At 40.9% G+C, this 22,388-nt stretch overlaps 1 protein-coding gene, 1 long non-coding RNA gene and 1 pseudogene across 2 annotated transcripts; 2 read left to right on the top strand and 1 right to left on the bottom strand.

The window, feature by feature from the left end:
- The first annotated feature begins 379 nt into the window (after positions 1 to 379).
- On the top strand, positions 380 to 2,201 carry LOC129832426 (uncharacterized). Its single transcript, XR_008755944.1, has 2 exons — positions 380 to 577; positions 1,895 to 2,201. It is a non-coding gene; the product is annotated as an uncharacterized LOC129832426 (long non-coding RNA).
- A 67-nt stretch (positions 2,202 to 2,268) lies between these two features.
- On the bottom strand, positions 2,269 to 9,172 carry LOC129831620 (ATP-binding cassette subfamily G member 4-like; annotated as a pseudogene).
- Positions 9,173 to 17,852: 8,680 nt separating this feature from the next.
- LOC129832421 (uncharacterized) lies at positions 17,853 to 20,602 on the top strand. Its single transcript, XM_055896473.1, has 7 exons — positions 17,853 to 17,933; positions 18,034 to 18,166; positions 18,280 to 18,419; positions 18,619 to 18,738; positions 18,838 to 18,979; positions 19,242 to 19,381; positions 19,610 to 20,602. Exons 1-7 carry the CDS (start codon positions 17,861 to 17,863, stop codon positions 19,744 to 19,746), a joined length of 885 nt encoding a protein of 294 aa, XP_055752448.1. The 5' UTR covers positions 17,853 to 17,860; the 3' UTR covers positions 19,747 to 20,602.
- The last annotated feature ends 1,786 nt before the right edge of the window (positions 20,603 to 22,388 follow it).

The following is a 22,388-nucleotide window of genomic DNA, read 5'->3' as shown; positions in this document are numbered from 1 at the left end:
TAGCCACGGTATGTGCCAACACTTGCATTCCTGTAGATCTGAAATAATTGGATGGTGAAACAAGCCATATTGCCAATCCTTTTTGCTGATAGCGATGTGGATGAATTGGTCCAACATAATAATAATAATTTATAACATTTCTTAAAAGTGCTTCAAAGGCAAAAAACAAACCAGCAATACACCATCATGAATAGCCTAACTATAGTTATGTGTAGTATGGAGTATCTACAAATGGCATCCTTTTTAATAAAAAGTTAATCAAATGCAACCGCTGACTGTTTACTCATTGCTAATATAACATATGAGGCATAAAAAGACGCCTGAGCGGCCTCCCCACATCCGTTTTTCAGGGGAAACGGAAGTAAGGTTGAAAAGCGTCAACATCTGCTTGCTTCCATCCCCTCAGAGTGCCTCAGTGCTGTTGCTCTAAGATCGCGAATGCTCATGTGCCAATTGCATCTCAACAAGTAAACCGTCAGTGGTTGTACTGTATTTTGACTAACGTTTTTATTAAAAAGCATGGATTTTAGCAAACGAAGAAAGACATTCAACAACAGAAAACAAACATCGGTACACGGTGAGGGTTTAAGAATGTACACTTTTGAAGTATCGACTGCTAGCAACTCGAAAGATTCAGAACTTCATTTCGTGGAGTTGAGATCTTGGCTATGCAGTACATACCCCATGACCCGTGACAAACAAATTGCAACACAATCCTCATAAGTTAGTGAAGTCTTTATTGACAGACGAGCCAATTGAGATGCTGTACAGTGGAGTTGAGAGAAATGATCAAGTTTGTCATATAGCATATGGATGACTTTTCTGCAATGAAGGTGTATATATAACAGGCATTATATTATTAAAGGTTCAATGCAGCTGTTTTTTTAAATCTCAATTTCAAATCATTTCTGGGTAACAATTAAGTACATTTTTACTGTGACTGTTTTAAATTTAAAATGGTCAAAAATAAACAAAAATAGCTTCTTAGCAAAGGGCAATTTCTCAAGCAAGAATTTTGCTAGGATTGTCTGGGAGTGATCTGATTCGGGAGAGAAACTGAAAACTAGCTGTTATTGGTAGAGAGGTTTGGAACTCTCTTTCTTATTGGTCCATTAACTAATTACATCACCAGGCAGGCCAAAATTCCATCCAGCCAAAACAGGCAGATATTTCTCTTACACTAAAAGGGCAGTGTCAATTTCACAGTATTATTCAAACTTCAGTGTGGAATTAAATATAAAATACAGGAAATAATGGTTTTGACTGCACTGGGCCTTTAAAGTCATCCAAGGTTAGGTGGCAGTAAAGTTTTGTTGCATTGCTGGTTATTCTAGAAATGTATACATTTCTGTGGCAGTGGAGACATGTTTGAGGATAATATTACCTCTAATCTTTTGCCCAAAATAAGCTCAACAATGTTGCATACATACATACATACATACATACAGTACATCAAGTAGGACGTAAAGAGTTAAGAATTATATATTTTAAAAAAAATCTAAATCTTGACAGGCTTTAAAAATTGATTACAGGAACCAAAAATATATAATTAGGGGAATCATCCATTTTAAAGAAAGGTACATTTTTCAGATGGTATAAAACAAGTTAATAGCCTAATAATCTACAGATTAGTTTTTATACATTTTAAACATGTAAAACAAGTAATATTTATTTTCTATTTCTCAAAACTGTAACGAAATCATAGATGAGAGTGAAAGATAGTAGGAAGAAAAGTGAATAGTTCAGTTTAGGCAATTGAATCAACACATGATTACAATACTCATTAATCCTGTCTTTAAAACCAGACACACTCCAGTGCAACAGTAGAATGTCCTCTGGCTATGCCAAGGCTAAACGACATGTAAACATTCTCTGTTTTTGGTTCTTCTTGCAGGTCAGTCCTTTGATCTGTCTGCGTGCCATCATCAGTCCCACCCTGCTGTACATACAGATGAAGTCCATGTAGAGTTTGGCGTCCTCCACATCCAACAGTTGGACCTCCTCAGGCTTCTGGAACTTCTACCGAGAGACCGGTAGAGGGGCTAATGGTCTGTACACATTGCAAGCGACAAGTCATTTGATCGGTGCTCATGGACAAAAAGGAGATCAGGCTGTTCATGCGAGCAGATGGAAAAATAAGTCACTACGTTGTTTAGGTTGTGCTCGGGTAGGAAAAAATAAATAAAACCCCTCTTGCTGTATGTACTGACTAGGAGAAGCATGTGCCATTTCAAAGTGGTAAGAAATGATCTAGATGGTGAAACATTATCAATAGTTAGTCCCAGCAGGTACCTGGAGGTTGGTGGATGCAGCACCAACCAGGAGCCCTAGTGACTGGGCTAGCAGGGCCGTGCAGATGGACAGGACCAGAAAGAGCAGGAGGCCTAGTGACTGGGCTAGCAGGGCCGTGCAGATGGACAGGGCCAGAAAGAGCCTCCGGATGCTGATTTGTCATCCAGTACACTATACTGCAGTACATGACGGGGCAGAGGACCAGGGGAGAGGGGGTTGTACTGTACATAAACACTGGGTGGCACTGCTTTATCTGTTTGTATTATGCTGTTGGGTTCTCTGAGACACACACACACTTTCTCACTTGCACACACATAGACAACCACACACACAAACAAACACACATTTTGCTGTGTGCCTGCTTTGTTTGGATGACCAACTCAACTGGAATGGAATGTCAGCCATAGTCTTAGCCAGATAGTAAGCCTTCAGGCTGTACCAGTAGTTTAGATGTTCCCTCAGAAAAACTGACATCTCCAGAGGAACTGCAGGTCAGACATTAAGAAACGGCAAACGATAATTAAACAGTCTGCCTTCATGGATCCTAGGGGATCCCTGGGAATCAATGACGTTTGTTGCTGAATGGACTATCCAATCCAGGTTTTATGACACCTCATGCCGATCGTAAATCTTAAACACTAACATCCAAAAAGTGAATATTGGAAAAATATTTCTAAGATAGGAATGTTAGGAATGGTCAGTGGGGATCTAAAGAATAATCATGTCATATTGTTTTTCATTTTGTGATGTCATTAAAAACTATAACAAAAATAATGTAACTTGAAGAGCTTTCACACTGTATGTCAGGTTTACATCCTTTATGTAGTGTAGGAAATATAAAGAACAATTAAACTATTTTTTTTAAGATAAAACTAAATTAATGTTCCTAACGAGATCAAAGTTTTCATGTCCTTTGCACATTGACTAAGCCTCGCCACAAATGAGGTCAGAAGAGTGTGTCAGTGTGATGGAACTGCCCTTTTCAACCAGAGTACTTAAAAGGACTCACTAAGAATGACCAGCAGACGTGAGCTAAACGTTACAAATGGTTGAAACTCCCATACCAGAAAGTGTGCAGCTGTGGCTACACGTTGAAATGGTTGGAAACTCTGAAACTCAACACGAGGTGGAGAAAATAAACTCACTAGACTAGCAGATTTGACAATCTGCAGCTGTGATAGTCAAAGTTCTAGATCACTTTACACTATCTACCCGAGGAAGAAAATAGGCGAAGCCCACCTCAGACAATCACTGGTACAGCTTACGTCAGATATCGAGAAACGCGAATCTAAACGACATCCTACTACGCTCATCACCATTGGATACCAGACCACTAAGAAGAAGGATAACCAGAGTCTTACACCCATCGGGCCATTCCCCATAGAAGGGTTGATTGGTTTCAACAGAGAGATGACGAGCAAAGACATCTACACGTAAATACATTGCATTTCTTACCGAAATGGGCACCGGCTCATGTGTAAGGAATATGGTTACTGTGAGCGTAGTTTTGAAATGTACGTTAAATGTCCCTTTTTCCCCATCTCTCTATTCCCCCCACTTCTACATCTCTGTGTAATACGCTGTCATATCTTGTCAGTCCACTAGGGACTTGTGTATTCTGTGTTATCATTTAGTTAGTTAGTGAATAAATAATTAGATACATTTGTGTAGAACTGAATAATCAGAAAAGGTTGGGGTTCTTGCGGATTCAAGAATTCTGCGACGTTCAGAATGAGACTGATATGGGGTAATGATTAATAAATGACTGTATATCTTATATCATGTTGAGTTTAATTTGGGAGATGGTAACTCGTTAAACAACTTCTTGTTGTGGTGCCCCAAATTCATAATGAGTTAATTATTACATGATTCATTTAATTGAGTAACAAATAAACACGGTTGATTCGATAAATAAGTCATGACATTAATCAAAGTCACGACAACCTAACATGGCTGATTAATTCATGCACAATTCTGTCACATCACATGTGAGCACGGTGGGCATCAGAGCTCCGAACATGAGGAAGAGCATGGAGAAGAAGAGGAAGCCGGTGTTGTTGAAGAACATGCTGGAGTCGTTGCCGATGTTCAAGTAGAGCAAGCCGATCAGTACTCCTATCGAGATGTGTGACATCAGCCTTAGGTGTGTCAACACCTGAAACCGAAACGCTCACAATGACTCACAGCATGCAAGCCCTCCTTTCTTATACAACTGTCCCAAAATGTTGTTTACAGACATGCTATTGCAATCATTTAGCACCCAGCTACCTGAGGAATGCCCTTGATAATTCTACTCTCATACCTGGTCTTGGCATATTGTTATCAACGTTCTATTGAATAGAATGCAAAACTGTGTCAAAGTGTTTGTGGCAAATTAATGGCTCCCAATGGCTCCTGAGTCCTGTGATAAAAGACAGAGATGAGCATGTCAAGACAAAACACAGTGTCACTGTCTAAAGAGTGCGTGAGTGTATTTGTGCGCGTGTGTGTGTGTGTCGGTAAATGGGGCTTATTGTTTGGTGATCCTTAACATTAGTACTCACCTTGGGGTAGTTTGTTGGAAGAACAGCAGAAGTGTCTTTTTTTGTCACTTGAGTTCTTTTTCTATGGCTCACATTCCACCCTGGACCGCCTCAAACAGAACAGGATTCCAGTCTGCATACTCCCCCCGATGCCACTTCGATGACTGGGACAGAGAAAATCCTGTTAACACTTTCTATGAATAGCCTCTTACTAAAACACATTATGCATAGCTAATGAGGCAATAGAACTGCATTTCTAAGGCATTATGAAGAGGGTATTACCAAAACATGGCAGAAGTCTGCAATGTGGGGCAAAAGACGAACAAAGATATTTAGCTGATATTGAGTATGTGTGCTCTGTTCTGAGGTCCCATTGAACTCACTGAAATCTGCCGGGTTGTGGTAGGTGGGGCAGGGAGCCCTAGGTTCTTCAGATAGGGGATGAGGTATGGGACGGTGCCTTTGTATATGCACTGGGCCTGACTCAGGATGTACCGCTGTGGAAAGACAAGACAACACATCAGGTGGAGAGAAAGACACAGCAGGTCAGTGGGTGGGGACCTGTGTTTTTCCTGATCACCTGACCCTACTAGGAAAAACTCCTCACCACACCCAGGGGACAACTGCTACATCTCTGTATTGTCTCTGTGTTAGTGTGTTGTCTAATCATTTGATAGATTGAAGTGGCCTGTTTGTTCCTTATCAAACATCTCAAAGAACTTGGCGCTGGGCTGGTGGATGGTGCAGATGATGGTGCGTCCCCCTAGGGCTAGAGACTTCATGAGGGAAACCACTTAGTAACAGGAGGCACTGTCCAGACCACTGGAAACAAAAGCCATAGAGTGGGAGAGAGTCAGGAAGTAGGACCAGTAGGATACTGGTAGTTGAGAAACAACCTCTATTTCAAATGAATGTGGAATGTACCGTGTAACACTACGGGTTATATATGTCCAATTTACCCCAGCCCCAAAAATCAGGCTACTGATGCCTAAAATAATTCAATTTAATTCAATTCCATACAACTTTATTAATCCCTGAGGGGCAGGTAGAAAGGGGGGGTTTAATCCATGGTAGAGGTCATGTTACGTCATCAGCAGGACCAGGAGTTTTCCCTCCAGGCCCTGTTATCTAAAATGGACTGAAATCTGAAAGCCCTTTAGGACCTAGATCAAGTAACACTGTCACGCTACACCACAAACAAGAATGTACTGTACAAGGGCTTATCTTGTACCATAGTTGATGGATCAGGTGGACAGGTTGTCATGGTGAGCCTCTTACCTGGTTGGCTCATCAAATAACATGACTGGGGGGGTTGTTGACTAGCTCAAGGGCGATTGCCAGCCGTTTACACTGCCTCCCAGATAGGGAGCTGGTGCGGGTGTGAGCACACTCCTGGAGCCCTAGAGCAGTCAGGATCTCATTCACCCACACAAGCACGCACACACATACAGGCACCCACACACAAATAACATTTTCTACCATTAGTAGGCAAACACAAATCTCAGTCATATGTATAATTTCACACATCTGCAAGATGTACATTTCTGTCTTACTCACCAGGTTTTTTTTTCAATTCCATATTTTCACTGAGCTAAAAGCTGAAAAATCAAATCCATAGAATACAGTAATTTAGCTACGTTTTACTCAGGAAAATGTACGATATCCACTGAAAATGTACGATTTCTACTATTCACCGTGCTGTACATCCAGTGGAAGGCAGCAGACACCACTTTCTTCTTTACTGCATGATAACAAACCATAAAAACAACCTATTCTCCCAATAAGAACATGTGTCTGGGTAATGTTCATTAGGCACCAAACGGATGGAAATGGACTGAAACAGGGAGGGACTACCTAGATTTGTCCATTAATTTCAAAAAATTCAGTTGCAAAACGTTTTAAAATATTTTCCATTGTGTGCCCTAATGAACACGACCCTGTTCTCTCACCATCATTGCCTCCCGGACAGTGAGGTGCGACAGCAGCATGTCATCCTGCATGATATAACAGGACATCTGACGAAATGTGCGGAGATCTCTGGGTTTCCCATTCACCAGGATCTTCCCTTTCATGCCTGTTTCCCTAAGGAGGACACACAGGAGTGGAGAATGGATCAATAGGAACATTAATTTGACGACTCCTGGTGCCGTGACATGATGATTGATAATAAACACATGGGTTCATTCCATCAAACCCACATTATTGAACTTTTATTTCCACTGTGGCTCTTTCCCCATGGTCAAACACATCACATTGTTGTTTAGAAGATCCCAAAATGGTTTTAGGTACTGTGAAAGGTAGAAGTTTGTAAACAAAGACAATGGGTTAACGTTCCAATCACAGTGGAATGAAGCAGAGCAGGTGTACTTTTTGGGAAATGGATGTCAGACAAGAAGTGATCGTTGAAAGTGGGGATGAAAACTTGAATAAGCAAAAAGGATTGCTTGCAGGTAGTGTAAACTATGCAAAAGCAGTGCAGAGCTGTTGCTGAGCGTTAACGTTTCCTGCTCATATGCACATGTAGGACCCCCAGAGACCATGATTCAATCCCTGCCTCAACCCTTTACCCTGTTACACTTATCTCCCTCTCCCTTTCTGATATATCTGAAAAAAACATTAAAATATATGTACGGTTGAGTGGTGTTCCAGTCTCCTTTAAAACAAAAAACTATGCAAAAGAATGATAGCAGCCCTATCACATGTAGCCAGGCAGGACGTTCATCAGAGTGGACTTGCCGGCCCCTGAGGGCCCCATGATTCCAATCAGCTCTCGGCTGCAAAACCTCCCCGACAGGCACTTCAGTAAGGCTTTAAAACCTGGAAAAAGACCAGACACTTAGAGAAGCCCTCTGAAAGATCAGTGAGATTGTATTGTGTAAGGAATAGGTCCATCAATGTCCCAAATGGTATAAATGAATTCACTGACAAGTCGATTCATTTCAGTAATAGGTCAAGTATATTTAAATACAGACTGGTCTAAATATAAGAGCAGAGTCAAAACGTTTTCTATTGATTATCCTGAAAAAAGACTGATGGAGGAAGGATAAATGCTGAGACGAAAGCTCTCTAGATCTTTGAGGCGCCGAACAACTGATTTGTAGTCAGCACTGTATCAAGTCTATCAACTGCTCGATGGCCCCATACACACTCCGGTTGTACAACTGATGTACAACCGATTTGACACAATGGTTGTGATACAGCTGATATTTTTGTGATACAACGGCAACTTTGTCTGCACAAAATTGTTAAGACAACTATTAAGTGGTGTCTCTACACTGGTGTAATTATTTTTGTGCAGAAAACTCTCCGTTGTATCACAAGCGTTGTACCAAATGTGTTGTACATCAGTTGTACAACTTAAGTATGGACAGGGCCCATGTGTGGAATTTAATTATACTGTGGCCATGATGATTTGAAATCATGTTGATTTCAAATCATGTCTAATGGGATAGAAGGTGGAAGTTCTTCGTTAGAGTCAATCACACGTCATTTGTCTGCCAACCCTAACCAAAGTTGACTTATTCTTCAAAAATTGCAGTCTAAACATACGTTGGTTGGCATAGGAAAAACAGCTCTGCCTGATGGTGCAAGATGTATAACCACGTTAAAATGTTCAGTGTGAATAAGGTCCATTCAAATTCACAAAGCATGTCCATAAAGATTCATTGCTATATAGCCTAGACGGCAACATTATCTTACTCCTCGAATAGAAATGCTCCTCGATCACCACGCTACCATCAGAGGTTCACTCATTGATGCAGCCGGGACATTAGCTGTTGAGAATGACCTTTAACCTTTAGTGACCTCTAAAGACATACAGTACACACCTCCTCATGTGTTCAGATTTTCAAATCCGGGCGAAGGAGCACCACCTGGTCTATGGGTTCAGCTGAAAGCCCTACGGTACCAGGGGCTCAGTTACAGAGCAGCAGTGCTGACATAGGCAAACCCTGAGTGATCTTTCCAAGAGCTCAGCCAAAATGTCCAAGGACTCGGAGTAGCAACCACCAATCACGGGGCAACGTTTCCTTTTTGTTTTGGTCACGGCAAGCGACTACAGTCCACGTCATCATCACCGTCAGTGTCACATAGTTTTCTAAGCCAGGAAAGACTCCGGTCGGGAATATTTATTTCCTGTCCAACCAGCCCTACGAGTGACCTCATCAGATGAATACTCCTTGCAGTTGCCGTAAGGTGTTCTCAAGGTGTTCGTATAGTGTCCGTAAAGACGTCCTTCTATTCTCAGTGTTAAGAGAAACTCCCTCCGCATGCCTTAATAGATTTGAAGTGGGGGGAGTATTTCAAAAGTGGCATTTCCTGTTACCAAGTTTCACCGTGTTCCTGATCTCTGTGATCATGTGCCAGCTGGCATACTTCTGTGTCACGATGAATGAAACACGTACACGTGCATGCACACATACACACACACACACACACACAGCCATGTTTACATTACTTGTCAAGACTTTTTGGTGAGTAAAAATGTATTCCCATTCAAAATCCTATTTTCCTAAAAACCTAAACCTAACCTTAACTCCTAACCCTATTAAACCTAAAATAACATTTTGACTTTTCAGAAATGTTCTTGTTTCCTATCGTGTCAGGATATTCTGGTCCTGACTGACAAGATAGGACAACAAGTACGCACGCACGCACGCACGCACGCACGCACACACACATACACACACACAGAGAGGCTGTAGGTGTTTATATCTTAGTTTTTGCTGGAGAGCAGTGTAAAGGAAACTGGAATACAGTAAGATATTGTTACCTGCCAAAATACAATGTTGCTATTATGCAGGAAAACGGGTACTTTTCCTCTCTCCGTTAGCTCCCCATGGCTTAAGACCTCTTTAAACTCCATCCCAGGAAGCACACTTCTACTCACAATCTCTCCTCATTATCTCCTCACACAGCACAGCAGCTCAGTGTCACTTTCTGACCTTAGTTCCTTTGTTTTGTCTTTTGTTTTAGTATGGTCAGGGTGTGAGTTGGGTGGGTTGTCTATGTTAGTTATTCTATGATTTTCTATTTCTGTGTTTGGCCTGATATGGTTCTCAATCAGAGGCAGCTGTCAATCGTTGTCCCTGATTGGGAACCATATTTAGGTAGCCTGTTTTCTGTTGGGTTTTGTGGGTGGTTATTTTCAGTCTTTGTGTGGCTGCACCAGACAGTACTGTTTTCGGTTGTTTCTTTGTTATTTTGTTATTCAGTGTTCTGTTTTGATGATTATTAAACATCATGAACACTTACCACACTGCACCTTGGTCCTCACCTTCTTCCACCGACGACAGCCGCTACACTCAGCTGTCTATTTTAAGGAACACCTATGAGGCAGGATTTCAGCTGGGCGATGTATGCTATTTATTCACGTTTCTTTGTTTAGAAAAGGTCTTATCAGCAGCCAGCTGAACCACATCACTCAATGGTTCATTGAGAGTGCAGTGGATGGATGAATGGTGTGCATGCGTGCGTGTGTGTCTGTGTACCTGTGAACCAGACTGAGATACACAGTATGTGCTCCGTGGCTGTAATTGAATTTGAATCTGCCACTTATTCTCCAGTGCTCTCTCCAAAGTCTGATTCAGGCTGTACTGCAATGCTAAATAAGGCAGTGACATCATTTCAAGCAACCTTCAATGCTGCTGACATTCCATGATGAGATATCAGAGAGCTTGTGTAGGATGAGAGAACCAGCCTATATGACAGACTGGTCAACACTGCATGGATCTAGGCAGTGATGCTACTGGACCGGGGGTAAGATGATAAACACTGACAATGGAAAGTGTTTTATTCAAGGTGCCCAGTTAGTAAGGGGAGGATTTTTTTGTCAAAGATCAGGGGTTTGCCAGCTCTGAGCTACAGGTCTGCCCTTAATTATTGTGTAACTAGGGTAAGGTCATATGGTTAGGAAAAACTCCTGGGCCTAGTTATGACTGGGTGATGATGGTAAATCCATGGGTTTCATGACAGATTACTAGTATGTCTATGTGCCAGCTGGCATACTTCTGTGTCAGTGATGATGGAGCACCTTGCCATAAGGCAAATGTGATAACTAAGTGGCTCGGGGAACAAAACATCGATATTTTGGGTCCATGGCCAGGAAACTCCCCAGACCTTAATCCCATTGAGAACTTGTGGTCAATCCTCAAGAGGCGGGTGGACAAACAAAACCCCACAAATTCTGACAAACTCCAAGCATTGATTATGCAAGAATGGGCTGCCATCAGTCAGGATGTGGCCCAGAAGTTAATTGACAGCATGCCAGGGCGGATTGCAGAGGTCTTGAAAAAGAAGGGTCAACACTGCAAATATTGACTCTTTGCATCAACTTCATGTAATTGTCAATAAAAGCCTTTGACACTTATGAAAGGCTTGTAATTATACTTCAGCATTCCATAGTAACATCTGACAAAAATGTCTAAAGACACTGAAGCAGCAAACGTTGTAGAAATTAATATTTGTGTCATTCTCAAAACTTTTGGCCAAGACTGTACATACCCCATGACCCGTGACAAACAAATTGCAACACAATCCTCATAAGTTAGTAAAGTCTGAAGTCTTTATTGAAATACCAGTCAATTGAGATGCTGTACAGTGGAGTTGAGAGAAATGATCAAGTTTGTCATATAGCATATGGATGACTTTTCTGCAATGAAGGTGTATATATATAACAGGCATTATATTATTAAAGGTTCAATGCAGCTGTTTTTTCAAATCTCAATATCAAATCATTTCTGGGTAACAATTAAGTACCTTTTTACTGTGACTGTTTTACATTTAAACTAATAGGACACAGGTGTAAGAAAAAAACAGACAGATACAAACGAAAATGAAAAATGGATCGGTGGCAGCTAGTAGGCCGGCGACGACGACCGCCGAGTACCGCCCGAACAGGGAGAGGAGCCACCTTCGGTGGAAGTCGTGACAATATCAGTTTAAATTTGCTTATCTTTATCGAAAAGTTAAGAACAGTTGTAAAGCTGTGAGGGGACATGCACACACAAAATGTTTTGGTTGTATTGTTTTTTATTCTTGTTTTGTTAAATTTGTTTGACTGTTCTTGTCTATCAGTGTATCAGTGTTTCGTTACTTGTCATGTTTTTTTGCGGACCCCAGGAAGAGTATCTGCTGCTTCTGCAAAAGGTAATGGGGATCCAAATAAAGAAATAAAGAAATAAAGCTATGTGTAAATTCAACTCCAAAGTTTTGATAATTTTATCCTATTGTGCAAAGAAATATATATATATATATATATTTTTTTTTTTTACTAGTAACGAACATTATGTGCACTGTCCCTTTAAGACCAGCACCTGTTCCATTGATGCTGATGCTGCAGTCTTGGTTACTTTGGGTGAGGCTTGAGGTTACTAGAGTTCAGATGACTTCTCAAGTGTATACACCAACACACTATCTAACATTAAAGTATTATCCGATCTACTATATGTGTATGCATAATGTACTGTAGGTTCATAAGGAGATAAGATACACTACATGATAAAAAAGTATGTGAACACCTGCTTGACGAACATCTCATTCCAAAATCATGGGCATTAATATGGAGTTGGTCCCCACTTTTCTGCTATAACAGCCTCCACTCTTCTGGGAAGGCTTTCCACTAGATGTTGGAACATAGTTGCGGAGACTTGCTTCTATTCAGCCACAAGAGCATTAGTGAGGTTGGGCACTGATTGTCGATTAGGCCCGGCTCGCAGTCAGCATTACAATTCATCCTAAAGGTGTTCGATGATGTTGAAGTCAGGGCTCTGTGCAGGCCAGTCAAGTTCTTCCACATCGATCTCGACAAAACATTTCTGTATGGACCTCGCTTTGTGCACTTGGGCATTGTCATGCTGAAACAGGAAAGGGCCTTCCCCAAACTGTTGCCACAAAGTTGGGAGCTCAGAATCGTCTAGAATGTCATTGTATGCTGTAGCATTAAGATTTCCCTTCACTGGAACTAAGTAGCCTAGTTACCATGAAAAACAGCCCCATCATCCACCAAACTTTACAGTTGCCATTATGCATTGGGGTAGGTAGCGTTCTCCTGGCATCCGCCAAACCCAAATTCGTCCATTGGACTGCCAGATGGTGAAGCGAGATTCATCAGTCCAGAGAACACGTTTCCACTGCCCCAGAGTCCAATGGCAGCGAGCTTTCCACCACTCCAGCCGACGCTTGGCATTGTGCATGGTGATCTTAGGCTTGTGTGCGGCTGCTCGGCCATTAAAACCCATTTCATGAAGCTCCCGACGAACAGTTCTTGTGCTGACGTTGCTTCCAGAGGCTGTTTGGAACTCGGTATTGAGTGTTGCAAACGAGGACAGATGATTGTTACGTGCTTCAGGCTGAGCCGTTGTTGTTCCTAGACATTTCCGCTTCACAATAACAGCACTTACAGTTGACCGAGGCAGCTCTAGCAGGGCATAAATTTCATGAACTTGGAAAGGTGGCATCCTATGACAGTGCCAGGTTTATAGTCTCTGAGCTCTCCAGTAAGGCCATTCTACAGCTAATGCTTGTCTATGGAGATTACATGGCTGTGTGCTTGATTTTATACACCTGTCAGCAACGGGTGTGGCTGAAATAGCCGAATCCACTGATTTGAAGGGGTGTCCACATACTTTTGTAAATACAGTTGAAGTCGGAAGTTAACAAACTCTTAGGTTGGAGTCATTAAAAGTTGTTTTTCAACCACTCCACACATTTCTTGTTAACAAACTATAGTTTTGGCAAGTCGGTTAGGACATATACTTTGTGCAGGACACAAGTCATTTTCCCAACAATTGTTTACAGACAGATTATTTCACTTATAATTCACTGTATCATAATTCCAGTGGGGCAGAAGTTTACATACACTAAGTTGACTGTGCCTTTAAACAGCTTGGAAAATTCCAGAAAATGATGTCATGGATTTAGAAGCCACTGCTCCAAAACCGCCATAAGAAAGCTAGACCGGTTTGCAACTGCACATGGGGACAAAGATCGTACTTTTTGGAGAAATGTCCTCTGGTCTGATGAAACAAAAATAGAACTGTTTGGCCATAATGACCATCGTTATGTTTGGAGGAAAAAGGGGAAGGCTTGCAAGCAGAACACCATCCCAACTGTGAAGTACGGGTGTGGCAGCATCATGTTGTGGGGGTGCTTTGCTGCAGGAGGGACTGGTGCACTTCACAAAATAGATGGCATCATGAGGGAGGAAAATTATGTGGATATATTGAAGCAACATCTCAAGACATCAGTCAGGAAGTTAAAGCTTGGTCGCAAATGGGTCTTCCAAATGGACAATGACCCCAAGCATACTTCCAAAGTTGTGGCAAAATAGCTGAAAGACAACAAAGTCAAGGTATTGGAGTGGCCATCACAAAACCCTGACCTCAATCCTATTGACAAATTGTGGGCAGAACTGAAAAAGCATGTGCGAGCAAGGAGGCCTACAAACCTGACTCAGATCCACCAGCTCTGTCAGGAGGAATGGGCCAAAATTCACCACACTTATTGTGGGAAGGTTGTGGAAGGCTACCCGAAACGTTTGACCCAAGTTAAACAATTTAAAGGCAATGCTACCAAATACTAATTGAGTGTATGTAAACTTCTGACCCACTGTGAATGTGATGAAAGAAATTAAAGCTGAAAGAAATAATTCTCTCTACTATTATTCTGACATTTCACGTTCTTAAAATAAAGTGGTGATCCTAAGTGACCTAAAACAGGGAATTTTTACTTGGATTAAATGTCAGGGATTGTGAAAAACTGAGTTTAAATGTATTTGGCTAAGGTGTTTGTAAACTTCTGACTTCAACTGTATAGTGTATATTGCAAAAAGCTGTTAGGTTGGAAATTATTATTATATTTAACAAATTAACATGCTCAATTTCAGAAGGAAAAAATACATTGAGCTACTTTGAATGATTTGGAAGCATGCCCTTATTTTATATCAAAATTGTTTTGGCCCTCCATTTAAGTTGTTACATACTGGACTGGGGACCCCTGGTGGAGAAATTCATTTAAAGAGCCCACTCTATAGATTTATTTAGAATAATATTTGGTGTAAGGGCATATTTGAGGACAAAATGGTAGTGTTCATAGGGGGTTAGGACCAGAACCATTGCATTTGAACTCTGGGGCTATCATTCTGGAGCATAATAATGTCCTAAGTCGTAAGCATCATAATGCCCAACGTTGGGGAGTAGTGAACTACATGTTGGCTGGAGGAGGGAAATCGAAAGGGGGAGATAGAGAGAGTTAAGGAGATTAAGGAGAGTTTGGATGCAGAGATGAAGGAGGACCTTGTGAAGGATCTCTATGCACTGCTGGAGAAGATTGAGAAGGAGGGAGAGAAGATAGAAACAAAAGAGGGCTTGTTGGAGAAGGGAGTGGAGTTCGCAAAGGATGAAATGAAGAAGAGGAAGGAGGAAGGAGAAGGAGGTGGCAAGGCAGAGAGATGAGGTGGAGACAGACAAACAGAGGGTGAGGAAGAAGGTCAATGAAGTGGAGAAGAGGAGGGAGGAGGTAGATATGAAAGACAAGGGGCTGGATAGACAGAAAGAGAAACTGGAGAAGAGAAAGAAGCTGGACATTTTGGAGAAAGTTGGAAAGTTGAAGTTGGAAAAGGAGAAAGAAAAGTTAGAGTGGAGGAATACGATTGTGGAAAGGGTGAAAGTGGATGTGGATGAGAGATTGAAAAAGATGACAAGAACAGGAGAGATGATTAAAAAGAAATAGGAGATGGACATCATTAAAAAGGATATGGAAGAGAATGCAAGGGAGGAGGTGAAGAAAGTGAGAGAGGAGTTGGTGGGATTGAAGGAGAAGATCCAAAAAAAGGGGAAAGAGGGGCAGGAAAGGGGAGATAAAGAAGTGGAGAGAAAGAGGGAGAGGGAGAAGAGGAAGGTGGAGTTGGAGCGTGTGAAGACGGATATGGAGGAGAGGCTAAATATGGAAATAGAGAAGGCGATGATAGAGATGGAGGACAAGAAAGAGAAAGAGGTGGGGTAGGTGAAGTTAGATAGGGAGGAGAAGCTGAAGATGAAGGTAGAGAGGGTGATGGCAAAGATGGAGGAGAAGAAAGAGAAAGAGGTGGGGAGACCAAGATTAAGAAAGTGAGAGAGTTCATTGAGGTTGTGGGAGAGAAGTTATATAAACACGAGAGGAGCTGGGAAGGAAGGAAATAGAGGAGAAGAGAGAGAAGCAGGTGAAGCGGGAAAAGGTGGAGTTGGAAGAGAAGTGGAAGATAGAGATGTTGAGTCAGAGAGTGGATTGAGAGAACGGAGGAGAAGACGACAGAGGGAAAGGAAATCGAGAGAAAAGCGGAAGAGGATATGAAGAGATTGATGGAGGAGTTGGAAGGATTGAAGGAGAAGATGAAGGAGAGTGAGAAAGAGATAGAGGGGATGAGGAGGAAATGGAAAATGAAGAGGGCAGATGAAGATTAGCGATTAGTGTGAAGCGAGTGGCGGGATGAGAGAAGGGAATTGATCTGCAGACTAATCAAGAAAAATAAACCGACTGGACAGGTACAGACACTCCACATAACAGATAGTTCACTCAAATGACCTATATATGTACTGTGTTTCCTTAACTTAATAATATTCTATGAGAGACTTAGATCCATATACCCTATACTGCACATAGCCAGAGCCATATGAACAGAATAATAATACTATACAGCAGCGGAGGCTCCTCAGAAGAGGAAGGGGAGGACCATCCTCCTCAGTGAATTCCATAAAAATAAAAATAGTGAAACATTTAAAAAGTTATTATTTTTAGATAAAACTACAATAAATATATTCACATTTCACCAAATAATTAAAACACAATGTTTTGCAATGAAGATCTACAGTAGCCTCAGCAGCACTCTGTAGGGTAGCACCATGGTGTAGCTGGAGGACGGCTAGTTTCCATCCTCTTGGTGCATTGACTTCAATAGAAAAGTGAGGAAGCTCGTGGTTGTCACCCCCTTCCATAAACTCACACAGTAGTTACATGAATGACAACTTATGCTGCAAATACTACGTCCAAAATAACACTTTTTTTACTGCAGTAATTTTGCAGTGTAACTGCAGTTACAGTGCAGTATAAATGCCGTTCGCCTGCAGTACACTGCAGTTATTCTGCAATCTCTGCGCCCAAAATATCATAGTCAACTGCAGATACTACACTTTTACTGCAGCTTCAAAACTTTTTGTAAGGCCGTGATTGTAGTGGTTTACTAACACGTTCGTTCTAGTAGCTATGTTGACTTGAAGTTAGCTTATATGGTGACAACGATGTAGGCTGTGTGTAACAGTTAGCGGTCATGATATGAAGGTTTGGCTTGGAATGGGTTTTTCGGGCTAGTGCCTTGTTTGGATGGATTAACTACCTTAATTAAAGGTAGTTAATCCAGGTAGGTTAGGTTTGACATTGTTCATATATTTTATTTAATCAACAGGTTCAATTTCCTCATTTAAAATATATTATTTAGCGTATCTCGATTGGTTTGTAAGCATGTCCTTATATACTGTGCTTTGCCTTAATTTTTTTGTGGCCCTCAATCTAAATAATTACTTAATGGTGACCCCTGGTGGGTGAACAGTGCAACTAAAGATCCTCTACAGCAGGGCTGCCCAACCCTCTTCCTGGAGATCTACTGTCCTGTAAGTTTTCGGTCCAACCCTTATTTAGCGTATCTGATTCATCTAGTTAAGATCTTGTTGAGCAGCTAATTCATAGAATCAGGTGTGTTAAATTAGGGTTGGACTGAAAACCCACAGGACCGTAGATCTCCAGGAAGAGGGTTGGACAGCTCTGCTCTACAGGCATCTCACAATTGAGTGTTTGACATTACAATGCGTGACAATGAGTTGGTATGATAGCACTTGTAAACAGATTGGCACTCATGCCACATGGCAGTTCAAAACATGTGTTACACATACATTACACAATAGCTTGAGAAAAAGGGAAGAGGAAATGCATTTCTCCAGATAGGGAGTGGCTACTGGTTCAACATAAAAAGTCATGTATGAAATGAGTACTGGACACTTCCAACTGAACCTGAATACATGATGAGTTTAATCATGGCATCTTTTCTCTCCGCAGCTCTGCTGTTGCTGGTTCCTGGGATCCTGACTGAAAGTAATGTAGAATGTATTTATTTACTTTACCTCTTTGTAATGTCATCTCTATCACCTATACACTACAGTATAGTTGAAATTGTAAATTACAATTTAAACAGAGTCTTCCATTGAGTTGGTGGTGGTCAACAGCATCTCAAACACACCCAATCAGACCTACAGTACTGGTGTGGCATTCAGAGGGGTCCTTATCGGTGCCATGAGAAGGCTGCAGGGGACCAATGCAGGATTCAAGTTAGTAGATTATTAAGTTAAATTGGCTCATTGTTATTTCCTCGGCTGTTGGTGTGTCAGTGAATTTATGTTATGTAGTCAGGTGTCATTGGTGAGCACTGTTGTTTTTGCAGTTTCACCTACACAGAGGACCGCAACTATGGTCCCTTCCTGGTGAGTGTGAATGGTGTAGCCGGGAACAATACTGAAAACACTTTCTGGGAGCTCCTTGTTCAGACTGGGGGGAATGGGACCACAATCACACCTGATGTGGGTGAGTATGGATGGAAAGCCTCTTCTCTCTCTCTCTCATTTTTTTGGGGCAAATCACCCGATGTAAATTAGGGAAAAAGCATGCATGTTATTTACAATGACATTCATAAAATGTAACAACACTTCTGTCACACAAATGTTGCACATACTGTACAGTTTAACTACTCACACACTGACCTAGTTGGACATTATTTATGCAGGTATTGGCTGTTACATCCCTGAACCAAATGACCGCATCATCCTAAGATTTACTGCGTTCAACTCGAGCTCGCACTCCGTGAGTGGCAACAGTTCGAATCCTGGGAACCTGACAGCAGGAAGTAATGTAGCATTTTTTTTTTAACTTCTAGAACATGTTCACCTCTTTGCAATGTCATCAGCACAGTATTGACATTGCAGGCAACATTGTTTTTCAACAGACACTTCCAGACTAGATTCCATTGAGCTGGTGGTAGTCAACAACATCTCAAACACAACCAACAAGACCTACAGTACTGACATCGCATTCAGAGGGGTCCTTATCGGTGCCATGAGGAGACTGCAGATCAATTCAGGATTCAAGTTAATAGATTATTAGCTTCCATTGTGTCATTATCAGATGCTGTAGATTGTTAGATGTGCGTTCAAATCATTACAGTTTGAGCAATTGTGTAGAACCTTTCAGTGACCATGAACAGACAATGTTATGTAGTGCAAGGTGTCATTCATTGCATGGCATGGTGATACTGCATTTTGCACCTTGTTCACTGTCAAACATCATTGTGGTATTCTGGCATTTCACAATGACTCAAATTCAAATAAATTCATTATTCTGTTTTTGCAGTTTCACCTATACAGAGGACCCCAACTATGGCCCCTTCCTTGTGAGTGTGAATGGTGTGGCTGGGAACCTTACTGAGAAAACCTTCTGGGAGCTCCTGGTTCAGACTGGGGGGAATGGGACCACAATCAGACCTGATGTGGGTGAGTAGTGATGGAATGTCTTTTGGTCGGTCAATATGATCTGTCGGACAGTCTCTCTGTCTCCATCTTTCTCTCTCTGCAAACCTAGAGAAATACAGTAAGGGGAAAAAAGCATGCAGGAGTTATTTTCAATCATTTACCTTCATAAAATATAACAACTGTCACCAAAATCTTACACATACTGTATAGTTACTCACACATTGTCCTATTTGGATATTTTTTCTGCAGGTATTGGCTGCTACATCCCAAAACAAAATGACCGCATCATCCTGAATTTTACAATGTTCACCACAAACTCCGCGAGTGGCAGTGGTACGAATCCTGGTGTGTTGTTGTTTTTGGTGTGTTTGTTTTTTGTTTTCTAATCTAAGCTTAACCCTTGCCTCAGTGACTACCATACATAACCCTAAAACACTAACTAACCCCATACCTTCGTCACTACCTGTCACGTTCCTGACCTTATTTCCTTTGCATTTACATTTACATTTAAGTCATTTAGCAGACGCTCTTATCCAGAGCGACTTACAAATTGGTGCATTCACCTTATGACATCCAGTGGAACAGCCACTTTACAACAGTGCATCTAAATCAACAGTGCATCTTTGTTTAGTCTTTGTTTAGTTGGTCAGGACGTGAGCTGGGTGGGCATTCTATGTTTTGTGTTTCTATGTTGGGTTTGTTGTTTGGCCTAATATGGTTCTCAATCAGAGGCAGGTGTTTGTCATTGTCTCTGATTGGGAACCATATTAAGGTAGCTTGTTTTCACTGTTTGTTTGTGGGTGGTTGTTCCTGTTCATCTGTTCTGTGTTCCCATGTTCAGGACTGTAGCGGTTTCTTCTGTCAGTTTTTTTTTTTTTTTCGTCGTTTAAGTATTTCCCATTAAATATGGATTATCATCACGCTGCATTTTGGTCCTCCTCTCTTTTACCCGAAGACAGCCGTTACACTACCATACCACACCTTAAGTCACTAATTAACCCCATACCTAACCCTAAGTCACTTACTAACTCATTAGCAGGGAAGTTCACTTGCTTAATACATCTAAATCGGCAGATAAATATGTGGGTTTTTGTTATTTTCTGTGATAGTGATTTTCAACCAGTGTAAAAGTTATTCTGTGATCATGTTGGAACAGACAGTAGCTCTTGATCAATACTGTTTTGTGATTTGAAAATGTGCCACAGTTTGTTTTACAATTTGTCATTCAATTAAAAAAACATGCTCACGGAATAATTCTCTCATTGTTTGAATTACATTTAATTTCATGAAGCTTTACCCTGACATCATAGCAAATACACTGCAAAGGCATGTGTTCCTTGTAGTGTTGGAAAAAGCATGCAATTGTCAAACTTGAGTAAAAGTAAAGATACCTTAAAAGAAAATGACTCAAGTAAAAGTGAGTCACAGAGTAAAATACTACTTGAGTAAAAGTCTAAAAGTATTTGGTTTTAAATATACTTAAGTATTAAAAGGGAAAGTAAAAGTATCAATTATTTGAAATTCCTTATATTAAGCAAACCAGATGGCACCATGTTCTTGTATTTTTATTTACGGATAGCCAGGGGCACACTCCAAAACTCAGACATCATTTACAAACGAAGCATTTGTGTTTAGTGAGTCTGTCAGATCAGAGGAACTAGGGATGTTCTCTTGATAAGTGTATGAATTGGACCATTTTCCTGTCCTGCTAAGCATTCAAAATGTAAAGAGTACTTTTGTGTGTCAGGAATGTATGGCATACAAAGTACATTATTTTCTTTAGGAATGTAGTGAAGTAAAAGTTGTCAAAAATATGATTAGTACAGTAAAGTACAGATAACCTCAAAAACAACTTAAGTACTATTTTAAAGTATTTTTCCTTAAGTACTTTACACCACTGGTTCCTTATTCTTTCTTGGTAAAGACTAAGAAGAATGAAGATGGAAGATAAGGATGAATTAAATGAAAGCACATCTTTGAAGACTGTAAAACAAATGTTGAATGAAGAACTAGGAATCAAATGAATATATTTAACTAGACATACAATTACTGAAGGTAGTTAACCCCCTGAACCTGCCCAAAAAGTATATTTTCAGTTCAAGGTAATTAGGTTGTACTCATAGAACAATTCATATTTGTGGGCATGGACACCAGAAAATATTCTGAGAATGGAGAACATTAATCTGAGATCTATGAGACAATCACTATCAACCTTTCTTGTTTTCAAAAATATTCACAGACATTATACTGCAACAGAAGCTCCATTGTTTTAGACCGGTTCCACTCTTACACAACAGAAGAGGGCACACGCAGAGAAAAACACGGATCAGGAACAATATATACTTGCACTGTCAATAAATGTGAAATTCAGTACTTTACAACTAAATGTAAGATGGCTCCTAGTAGAGATGTGTGCAGTGTAAACAAAATAAATAGGCAAAATCACTATTAAGTAATGTCAAAACAAATAATTGAGTTGATTTGAGTTCATTTCAGTTTCTGACCATGACATTTTAAAAAAAATTGCACGCATGCCGCTATCACTTCCATTGATTTTTAGCTAGCAGAGGCAAAGGTAAGCTGAAGTTTGTATTGTCAAAACCATGGATTACAGTTCCTCCTGGCCCATAGACTACTGTCAGGGTGAGGAACCATCTACTGTATGTAAAATACTGAACTTCCCCTTCAAAACTTCAGTCTCAAAAAAATGTAATATTGACACAAGAAAATATTGTGGGAAAAGAGATCCGAAATCTGATATCTCTCTAAAGACAAGTCAGAGACTATCGAACTTCCTTGTGTATCACTGGTTTCCCGGCTTACTGTCAATGTCAGGAGGAATGTTCATTTGGACGTCAAACTGAGTAGTTGGGTGGATCAAGTTCACACAGTGAATTTAGCAAGTAAACACACCGAACCTTTTTTAAAGTATGGAGATTGTGCCTGGGAGGTGCCCAGGAGGCCATCAGAGAGGCATGTGCATGTGACGGACTTAATTGGTATAGAGAATCATGCACTCTTAGAACAA

The sequence above is a fragment of the Salvelinus fontinalis genome, chromosome 33 (genome assembly GCF_029448725.1).
Source record: "Salvelinus fontinalis isolate EN_2023a chromosome 33, ASM2944872v1, whole genome shotgun sequence".
In the NCBI taxonomy this organism is placed as follows: domain Eukaryota; kingdom Metazoa; phylum Chordata; class Actinopteri; order Salmoniformes; family Salmonidae; genus Salvelinus; species Salvelinus fontinalis.
The sequence above is the reverse complement of the archived record's forward strand: the minus strand, read 5'-3'. Positions and strand labels throughout refer to the sequence as shown.

Bases quoted from the DNA above. Each gene is read 5' to 3' on its own strand.
- LOC129832421 (XM_055896473.1), top strand. From the start codon at position 17,861: ATGATGAGTTTAATCATGGCATCTTTTCTCTCCGCAGCTCTGCTGTTG. The intron at 17,934-18,033 runs GTAATGTAGAAT...CAATTTAAACAG, and splicing joins TCCTGGGATCCTGACTGAAA to AGTCTTCCATTGAGTTGGTG. The intron at 18,167-18,279 runs GTTAGTAGATTA...TTGTTTTTGCAG, and splicing joins GGGACCAATGCAGGATTCAA to TTTCACCTACACAGAGGACC.